Source organism: Leptosomus discolor, chromosome 3, assembly GCF_034619465.1.
Source record: "Leptosomus discolor isolate bLepDis1 chromosome 3, bLepDis1.hap2, whole genome shotgun sequence".
NCBI lineage: Eukaryota > Metazoa > Chordata > Aves > Leptosomiformes > Leptosomidae > Leptosomus > Leptosomus discolor.
In genome coordinates this window covers 42096361-42106986 of record NC_141393.1, presented here as the reverse complement: position 1 = coordinate 42106986, position 10626 = coordinate 42096361, and the positions used below count along the sequence as shown (strand labels likewise).

Here is a 10626-nt window from a genome sequence, read left to right as displayed (position 1 = left end):
AGTACCACCTCAGTTTGTTTGAATTATTTCCAAAAGACTTCAGCATACAAGAAAGAAATGTAGTGCTAGTTATTACACATGCACTTTTTCAGAACAGCTGCAGTAGAGACAAATGGTTTTCACGTGGCCAATACATGTTACTTCAGCACTGACAAGTCACTGTGTTTCATTTAAATTTGAAGTAATTAAGGGCAGCTAATACTGACTGAAGTGTTATATCTTTTTTTTAGATTATTATCCTTTTTGTAACGAAATAGGTTTACAGAGTAGTCGTATTATTAAAAGTCTTCATAAAGCAAATAATTGTTTTGGTCTTCATCTCAAAAATGAGTAGAGTCAACAAATTGCCGTGTGCTCTTTGTAGTAGTTGCATAGAGATTGTGCTGCTTGTATATGGTCAGAGATTGATAAAGATATGCGGTTACCTGTGAGTTACCCATGGATAGCAGTGTAAAGCACCTAGCTTGCCTTCTTACCACAAAACCTGAATGTCTTGTAATTTTTGATGGTTTTATTCCCACAGCGTCCTGTCCTATAATAACAAGAAATGCTTCTTAAACCTGTTGAAATCAATGGGACATGGATGCTGAACTGGATCCTCTAAATACCATGAGTGTTCAGTGAAAGGCACAACCCCAGGTTAGGTACTTATACAGACACCTGAAGAGCTGATCCTGACTCACAACGGGGTTTGAAACAGTCACTTCCAAGTGATTTTTTTTCAAACCTGAATATTGCTGGTGTAATAAACGTTGTAAATGCAGAAGTATAGAAAATTCGTATTTTCTGTGTGAAATCTCAAATTTTCTGGAACTCTTATGCTTAGTTTTGCATGTTATTTCTAACAAAACTTCTTGCTGACACTGCAGGAAAAGGTATTCTCTTTTCCTTTGATATTCTTCACATTTATTATGCGTTTTTCTGTTGCACCTAGGTTTGGAATAAATGAAATACATGTAGCTCGCTAATTTTTGCTTCACATATAATTTTTACTAGTGTAGCAAATTTTGGAAGAATTTCTATTGCTATTCCACATTCACACATCTGAAAGACCTGTCAATAAGCCTTATATTTTCTAACCTTTGATTTGCCGCATATACGTGTGTACATGAAAAAAAATGGTCACCAGCAGTGAAATCCAACATAAATAAAGCCCGAGACTATTCATTATTTTGTTTCATCAGTTTATCTAGGATTGTCACGTGGTGGGGAGGAACCACAGGCTGAGACAAGTCTTTGTACTTTCCCAAGTCCATCATGCTCATTCACAAACAGGTCTTGATTGTTCTGTAGGGAAGAAAAGGATGAGATGGGTATCTTTCTGAAAGTTATGATGGCATTTATTTAGCGTGCTCTTTCTGCCCTATGGCTGAACTCAAAGCCTGAAGGATCAGCCGTTTGTTGTTCTGAATGTTGTAGCTAGTCAGTTCTACCAGCTTGTCAAAGTCCTCCTCTGTGTAGGTAAAGCTGTTTAAGCTGTATGGGGAAAAAATGCTGGAAACATCCACGTTGCCCTGTGCCATCTCAGCAGGGCTGCGTTCCACACCTGACAAATAAAGAGAGGTAATCAATGGAGTATAGGTGTGGTCCCACTTCCCAGATGGGGCACGACATTGCTCCTCACTACCAGGACACCCACAATTCTCTCCCATGGGAGCCACAGTAGGAGAGGGAGGGGACCACGCTAGGCCATGGCTCCCATCCCAAAAGCACACATCCAAAGGTCTGCCAGGAGGTGGGAGGACCATATCTGTCCCACAGCTTACCAGGCTCTTTGTATTTTCTGAAGGTGTCATTCACTAGCGGGAAAAACACCACGATCGGTGCCTCTGGGGTTTCTGTGTCTTCGAAGATGTAGCACTCCTTTAGATTTTTCTTTTCTTCTTCACTCAAGTGGATTTTGGGAAATGGGATTCCCTGCTTTAGGAAGTACTTGGAGGCTTCTTCCAAAGGCTGCATTCAGACAGAAAAAAAAAAAAAAAAGAAAAAGTCAGAAATTCTGCCACCACCCCAACACTTCCGCATGCACAACATATTCATCAGAGCCCTTCACAAGGATCCCGGAGCAGCATTTGCTGTCAGTATTTCTTCTGCGCTTTGTTTCTTGCTGAGAAGCTAAGTACTAGTTATTAACAGGAAAATGGTTCAAGACACAGCCTCCAGCTTGCAGTCCTGATTGTTGTCCTACCTCCTCCTCCACATCAGCTTTATCTGCAAGATAAAGAAGACGTTCATGGCTGCAGACAAGGGTGGCCTAGCCACTTAGGACATGGAAACATGCCCCTGACGAGAAAACCCTGAAACAAGCAGAATGAACAGGGATCTGAAATGGTAGAGTTTTTACATACGGATTCAGAAAAATAGAAATATTTTGTGACTTGCTGTGAAATATTTAAAACCCCAAACTGTCCTAGATGCCTTAAGATGGTTGTGAAAAGTGATGTAGGCATGTGGGAGCAAACATCATCTTGACAGAGGTGTTAATTTAATCCCTCAAGTGTGTAAATCATTTTTGAAAACTTTTGGAAAAAAAAAAAAAAAAAAGGATTTTTGATTCTGCTTGGCAGGTGCGAAAATTTTAGTCTCCAAGATCTTCTGTCTTACCCACATCTAGTAACAGGAATTGTAGACCAGGCCATTAGCTGGTATTTGAAAGAGCAGACACGGTGCCAAAGGACAATTCTTATCCACAATTTAAAATTAAAAAAAATATATAATCCAACTACTCTTCTAAAATTACTGGACAAATTGCTTCTAATTCAACTGCATGTGGATATCTTTAGATGACTATCACAAGACAAATGAAACGAGTTCATCACTTGTGGTACTAGTTCCAGAGAAACACAAAAACACTCCTTGCAGAGTACAGCTTCAATAGCCATGTTGAGATCCCAGGAGCACACGGGTCTAGGAGATAGCATTTACGTACCAGAGGGTTAATTAAAAGAAAAGATTTAGAAAACAGATTCTACTTCTGCTTTCCTTAGGGGATTTGCCATGGCATACCAGGATCACTGAGAGACCTAGCCATCTACTAATGGGAGCTGTACACCAAGAATCCTTTTCTCCCAGGATTCTTCTACATAAATTGTTCTGACTCCTTAGGAGCTAGAGAGGGCTAAAAGACAGCAGTCATTATCAAGGAGAACAGAGCGGTCATCGCACCGATGTCTGTGATCCAGAAGAATAGTTTAAGTGTAGGACAACATCCACTTTCCTCTCCGGCCTCATGAGTGGTGGGTAGCTGATGTCGATGTATCCTGCTGTGTCTGCCAGGCACATGAACTCTGCTGTTTCTCTCAGCTGGTTGGGGAAATTATCAAGTACAGTATCTAAAAGGAAACATTTGTTACGATGAGTGATTCACTGAAGAACTAAAATGTCTGTTTGGCTAATAAGGAGGGAAAAAAATGCCTCTTGTCTCCCCATTACTTTTGTTTTCCAAGACCCTGCCACGCTACAGAAGCTCAGCCTTGACACAGAAAAGAAAGATTTGTCCAAGGTAGAATGAGAGAGCTCCTTCACTTCTCATACTGCTCTCCTTCCATCCCCGATGAGCACTAGTTGCCCTTCCCTGGAATCAGGGGTCTTCTTGAAGCTGGTTTGACAGGACAAAGTATAACTAGTTATCTTGAAATTTTTGTTTCCAAAGTGAGGAATAAAGCCTGTTCATCCTCTACCTTCTCTTCACTGATGAAAACACCAACCATCTAAGCAGACGAAAAGCAATATTCAGGGCTGTTTACCTTTCCATATACAGAAGCTTTTGCTCTGAAGATATTCATTGTGCATCTGGAACCCACTCAGGAAGTTGTAGAACTTTGAAACCATCACGCGCTCAGTTAGGACCTGCCGAATGATGCCCATGATGCCACATTCAGGGGTAATTAAGTAAGTGTCCAACTCATGGCTCCTGTCTGGTGGGGAAGCGTCATCTCCTTCTGAAGGGTAGAGGAGATGAACAAGTTGTTGTTTTGATACAGTTCTTTGCAATACTTAAAATGCAGAAAGGCATCTAATATTAGCTAGAGAAAAGAAGATCCTAATAAGACATGGCAACATACAATCAAATCCACGTCAGAATAGGAACAAGAAGAAAACCGTTCTTCAGTAAAGCATATTGCACGAAAAACAGAGTGGCAACAAACTTTCTAAAGCTGGAAAAAGTGATCTACTGCTTGACAGAAGTCCTAAGTGTGAATGTCAGGGTAGGCTGAGAATTTTGGTGAAGAAATCTGGACCAGTTTCTTTCAATGTTAGTCCAAATCAGCTTTGGAAAAAAAAAAAATATGCTGTCAGGAGATTTAGACACCCAGAAAAGAGCAGAGAAAAAAGGTTGCGCTAAATGGCACCTCATGAGACTGGGAAAGAGAGGCAATGACTTTCAATCACAAACATTTATTGAGCTCAGGGTTCTGCAACACTTCCACGGAGAAAGTGATGAAAAGCCCATTGCTAACCACATTAGAACAGAGGAAGGACAGCCAACGCCTCTAAGCAGATCACAGGTTTATGAGAAGATCGAAGAAAATTTAAATGGATTTCCACGTAATTGATATATCCAAGTCTTCAACAAGAACATGTGTAAAGTACCATCTGCCAAGGCAGACAGAGAACACAGCACTGAGATGTTTGTTACAATGTGTAGGCTCACTGGAAAGACCCTGGTAAAGATGGTCTGTTAAAAACCTTTAGTGGTTTTGTATTTGGTGTCAAATCATCCCTTGAATAAGTTCAGTCCAAGGGGGACTAATGGAAACGGGTTTCTTCTCTCATAGCAACATTAATTAGCGCTTACTGGCAACATGACACCTCAAGAAAAAAAAAAAAAAAAAAAGCTGTGCAGCATTGGCCTCAGTTTTAAGATTTAAAAAGCTTTCACAAAGATTTCACACTATTCACCTCTGAATGCAACATTCATTTAAAGATTCATAAAACAACAGGTAAAGTAGAAACAGAAATGTTAACCAACCAACATCAACGGTCCTGTGTTGAGTACACCTCAGTGAGAACCTTTCTGTAGGATCTGATGAATGCCAGGCATCCAAGAGGTTGTAGGAAAAGACATTGCTCCACAGGCCTGTGCAGTGGTATAGAACAGGGAAACTGCTTTGGAAACATTTTCGTGGAAAATATCACTTTAAAAAAGCAATCTTTCAGCTTTGCAAAGGCTGTTGGAAACCTTGGGAGGTTTCCAAACTCTCACCAGAAGCTGTATGAAGTTCTTTTGGGGCAACTCACACTCTCCTCAAAGAGGAACCTAAATAGTTTTAAACGTTGTGCCAGGCCTTCAGCCACCATAATTCATTCTCACATAGATCTATTGCCGATACACTGCAAACCAACATTTTCTGTCCTATAAGGAACTGTCGTCAGAGAGTAAAACAATACAATTTCCCATAAAATAAGAGACTAGTCTACAAAGTATGGCATATACAACCATATACTCAGTTAAAGGTTTGGAGGCTGCTCCTGAACAGCCAAGATTCAAGAGCACAATTTGGGATAGTTTGCAGACTAGTCCTCTAAAACAAGACGTCTTCACTGGTCCTTGTAAGATTTCTCTTGTCACAAGTTCTTTTGAGATTCCCCTCCCACTCCTCGTTAGTCTCATACTCACAATCCTTCCTCCACTTTTGCCCTCCCACTTAAAAGAACATTTAAAATTGTCTCCCCAGTGCAGAAATCTCCGAAAACCTCTTGGATCTTGAAAAGTATTTCTTCCTCCACAGCTCTGCGACAAGCCCTAAGAGGAACTCTGCCAGAGAAGGCAGTGCTGAGCTTTGCCTTGAAAATCCCTACCAGTGAAAGTTTTGCAAAAGGCGTGCGTCACAAAGGATGCAATACTTTGAATTGCACAGTACAATAATTATTCATTCCATAAATTAGTAACAGAAATACAATTCCCTTTTAAACCTGGCTTGTTTGCAGAGTGCGACAAGATCAAAGGTCTCCCACTTCACAGCAAGTCCCCATAAGAATGGGACTCGCTTGAGAAATGTTCGAAATTCATAGTTAAGAAATCAGGTAGGGGCGTTCTGGCTCTACACTAAGCTGGCAACCAGAGTTCATCCACAGATAATTACTGGACGGGTTCCACCAATACAACCTCATCTCCCTGCCACTTGAGAAGCCTCTGTCCAGGCCCGCTGTGAGAAGGCAACTCCTCTCATTTCTCCTGCCCTCACCTGGTGCCTTCTCAATTCTTCCAGCTCCCGAAGCCCCAGGAGTTACATGTTGCCCATGCATCTCAATATCTTCCAGAGACTGTTGTCCTCCAAGAACTTGGACATAATTACATGGCACTGTTTGTCTAACCTCTTGCACAGAATTTTCACTGTACCTGTATTTGCTGAAGGAAGAACTATGAGGAGAGATTGTATCTTTTACTAGGCTGACAGAGTTGAAAATAGCAGACAAGATTTCATGCACCCTAGCCTTTCTTCTGAAAACCTGAGGGTCTCATATCACCATAAACTCATCCAACCTTTCCAGCTCTAGCCATTGCTGTTATAAAAGGCCTTACCTCTCCCTGCAAATGACACCTTGCTTTTATCCTTACACTATCACACTGTAACTGATAGTACATCTTAATCGCAACCCAAGAGGGCATTACATGTTGTATCACTAGATGGCAACATTTCTTTAACTCTCCACTTTATCCTTTCTAAAGATACATCCACAGCTGTGGGGTCACTAGCCTAATTCAGGTGCTAGGGTTGAGAACACAGAGCTCAGCCTAGACCGGATGTGTTGGCTGTGCTTGCTACCTGGCCACCTCGCGTATGAACACACTACACCACCGTCATTGCAAAACTGCGACAACGGAGGCACGACATCCTCAGAAGGCAGCTACGTAGTCCCACTGAGCTCTGTAATCTGGTTGTCAGCACCAGAAAGCTTATTAGAAGAATAGAAGAAAATGGAAAGTATGAGGCGATCTCTTCTCCAGTGTACTCTCCAGCATCTCAAGGTTCTGGATTTCGTACTTCCAGTGCTGGTGGCTGCATCTGTACTACTGTGTTTCAGAGCCACCAGTGGAACTGCCTTCCACGAATTTTCCTCCTCTTTTCAGACCTATTTATTGTCCTGGATCCTGTGTTATCTCCTGAGGTTTTTTTTTTCCCTCAGATACCTCTTTTCTTAACTCATGACATCACTAAAAGCTCCAAGCGTAGCCATTAAAGCTCTGAGATATAGTGTCTGTGTGGTTAAGCACAACTTCCTGTTCCTCATACCCAAGTTATTTTCTCACAATTGAACCAATACGTTTCTGGACTCCTCCTGCATCGCACATCAATGTGCACAACTTCTCTGCACACCAGATAAGAAATACCGTATGGTGTCGCTGATTGTGTGGGGTTTTCCAGTTCATAAGTAAACCCTTTCTTACTGGCATCCTTGGTGTGCTGTTGTGTGTTGTACTTGCTTACATGTAACACATCTGTTGCTCAGGGTTTAAGAGCAGATTGGACTCTTCCGCAGACAACTTCATCACAGAGAACCGGCATACAAAGGGGTGTGGCAAAGAGTTCTAGCATTATGCAAAATTAAAATAAGAATTGCATAAAGACTGCAAAGCTGTCTTTCATGCATTACTGGCAGCTACCCACTTTGCTGAAATAAGGATGACAAAACTCACTGATTCAATCATGCTAGCAAAATTACAAAGGATTTAGAATACTATTAAACTTGCAAAAATATCACTAACTGTTCAGAAAACTATTCAGAATTGTCATCTTTTATAAAAAAACTCAGCAACAAAATTACTTTTTATTATAAAATCATGCCATCCATAGACAAATTTGGAGTTAAGATTCCAGTTTCAAAATACAAATGTTTTCCACATGGAACTCTGCTGCTGATCAGTTCAAAACAAGCCTAGCCTCTTTAAGCAGCCCTGAAACTTCAGGCATGAGAGTCATCAGTCAAGACAAAAGCAACAGTGACTACTGTTGTTTGACATTCCCTCTAAGTACTTTTTAGCCCGTCTCCAGTATCTGAGGGATACAGCCAGAGGTGCGGAAAACATGTTGTATGCTTTGCTTCAGTCCTGCATGTTTCAGGACACTGGCTGCAATACGCAAGGTCTGTATTATATTAAAAATAAAGTATAATTTATAAAGTACAATGCAATTCAAATTTTCACAACGGAGCACATCACCTTTCATGAAACAGATGCGGGATTCAGGGAGCTTCTTCATCAGGCGACCCATGAAGAACTTGCTGCCAAAATCCTCTGCACGAATGAAGGCGCCGTATTTTAAGAACCCGACCTCATAAGGAGTGAACTCCACCCACTCTGCAGAGGCACAAAATGAACTTTTAAATCTCAATCCTGTCCCTACCTCCTTGCAAGAAGGGCTCTGAAATGGCAAGGAAGCAGCTGCAGGACAAACCCTATCAGCAGGGTGATCACAGACTGGCCTTCCTCGGGGTAACGAGTTACAGTCAACTGTTTTCACCCGCTCGGTAACATTTCCTGCGCTTGTTCATTCAGAACAGTCCAATGAGCCTCTCCAGATAGGACATAAGCGAAGTTTATACCAAAAGGGATCAGCCTAAATTACCTCACATGTGGGGCTAAGTCTGTGACTTATGAGTACTTTGGCTGTCCTTAAGCACCTCGCCCAGATTTCTCATGCCCCATAGAAGATAGGTTTCTCCCAGAGCCTAGGCGCAAAGCCTGGAAATGACAGAGGAAGTTAAGGAGGAAAAGGAACTGTTTATGAATGCTATGGTTCTGCAGTGCGAGGGGTTGCAGGATGTGTGGTAACTGATAATGCAGATCATTTGAACAACGACCAAGTCCAGATACAGCTCAGTTTTGCCATCACCTTTGAATTCTGGAAGGCTGTAGTCTTCTTTGATGTTGAGGACCATGTAGATAGGTAAGGGATTCAGACCCTGACTCAATGCCTGTCGCTCATCTGAGAGTTTGTGGTTGTTTTTCTGTGGATTGGGAGAAACAAAGAGCCAAACCAAGGGACCTTGGCACAGTGTATGCACTTGCAAGATTACAGCAAAATAAATGCGGTTTTCATCTTCATTTTCTTATTCTTGCCACTTGTGTCCAGACTTTTTTTTAACAGGAAGTGGTCTAAACATTTACACATAAGCTTATTTAATTACAGGTAAGCTGTGGGACACTTTGTAGTACAACGGTCTCTCGTTCGTCCTGGTAAAAGCATCCATTTTACGCAGATTATTTAAGTTTTCACAGGGAGGAACAGAGCAAAGGAAACCCAGAGCAAGACTCGAATGCTTATACTGGTACAAAGAGACATAGGTTTTCTGCTCTACAGAATACCCTTAGGGCTGCTAATTATGTGCGGAGGGATATGTGGGGACAAATGCCCTCTGTTAGTCAGCAGAAATTGTCTGCTGGATAATGCTGGCATGCTCTCAGGCTACTATTTGTCCCTGGATGTTCATTTCCATACAATAAAATTCAGTAGCTGTTCAGCAAAACACCGACACTCTACCCCATCGCTTAATGCTTTTTCCAGCAGAAGCCCCCAAAAATCAATGCTAGATATCTGGTATCCCTCTTGCTTCCGCAGTTTTAGCTCCTTGTCATAGTACTTCAAGCTTTCCAAGGAAAAGCAGCTTAGCTTGCACTTGGTCATATGTCTGCGAACTTCACCAATCGGTCTGGATAGATCCTTGTGTGACCAGTCAGCACTCTGATACAAATGTGACAAGGCCCTGAGGAAAAGAAAGGAAGCGTGTTGTCATATGCTCAAGACTTTCACTTTTTAGACTTGGATTTAAGGACCACATCAAATTATCTACCTGAGGTTCATTAAAATCATCTTTTGGGCTCAGTTTACTGTTGGAGAGAAAAGATTTTTTTTTTTTGATTTAGAGGACCCGCCCACAAATCACTAGAGAAACCTGAGGATTTGCAAAAAGCCGGCCATGCTATGTAGGTTTATGCGCAAGGGTCACTCACTAGGAAAGATCCTAGAGGTGAAACAAAGGGTCAAGGAAAATGGTGTTCCTCGTAAGCAGTGCCTAGGCCATATGCTGCCTCAGACAGTGTGTTCCTAATGCAGCGATAAAAAAGCTTGAGACTGACGTAGTACACCTTGCTCTACCAAAATGAAGAGAGTAAATCTCTCACACAGCAGGATATAGAGGTGACAAATGATGTCTTCCTTCAGGATCTCCCTACCATGTTGAACCAGATGACCCAGTGATGTATGAAACAGCATCTAAGAGATCCAGCTTCTGAAGACCCAATAGGTTGCCCAACAGAGATGTCAGTGCCCTGGTGCCACCTCCTGTTGTCATGACTGCTACAACTGGTACCTGTTTAAATATCGACACAGCAATGGTAAGCAACAACTTAGTTTACTAGCACATGTGATCAAAGCAGAGTGGATTGCAACGTTTCCGTCCCACAAGAAATTCCAACATTTCCCCAAGCAGGGCAGAAAAAAGATGAAAACCTGGTGTTTTCATCTTTATATGAAAATCTATATATATTATTATAAAATATATATATTATCTATATATATATCTATATATACTATTACAAAATAATAATAATGACAGATTTGGTAATTAGATAATTTTGACTTTTTTTGAGCAAAATGAATCAATTTTGGTTCTAAATTGGTT

The 10626-nt window shown here is 41.4% G+C and overlaps 1 protein-coding gene across 1 annotated transcript in view; it reads right to left on the bottom strand.

Moving 5' to 3' along the window:
- Positions 1–1340: 1340 nt before the first annotated feature.
- The window catches only part of LOC147415834 (cytosolic phospholipase A2 epsilon-like), a 33261-nt gene continuing 23975 nt past the window's right edge, over positions 1341–10626 (bottom strand). The window contains exons 12-20 of the mRNA XM_086462428.1: positions 10178–10314; positions 9486–9708; positions 8838–8952; positions 8165–8302; positions 4973–5080; positions 3747–3938; positions 3166–3332; positions 1767–1953; positions 1341–1546 (exon numbers count right to left, since the gene is read on the bottom strand). Of these exons, the coding sequence (XP_086318554.1) occupies positions 1341–1546; positions 1767–1953; positions 3166–3332; positions 3747–3938; positions 4973–5080; positions 8165–8302; positions 8838–8952; positions 9486–9708; positions 10178–10314 (1473 nt within the window). The remainder of the gene's footprint in view (positions 1547–1766; positions 1954–3165; positions 3333–3746; positions 3939–4972; positions 5081–8164; positions 8303–8837; positions 8953–9485; positions 9709–10177; positions 10315–10626) is intronic.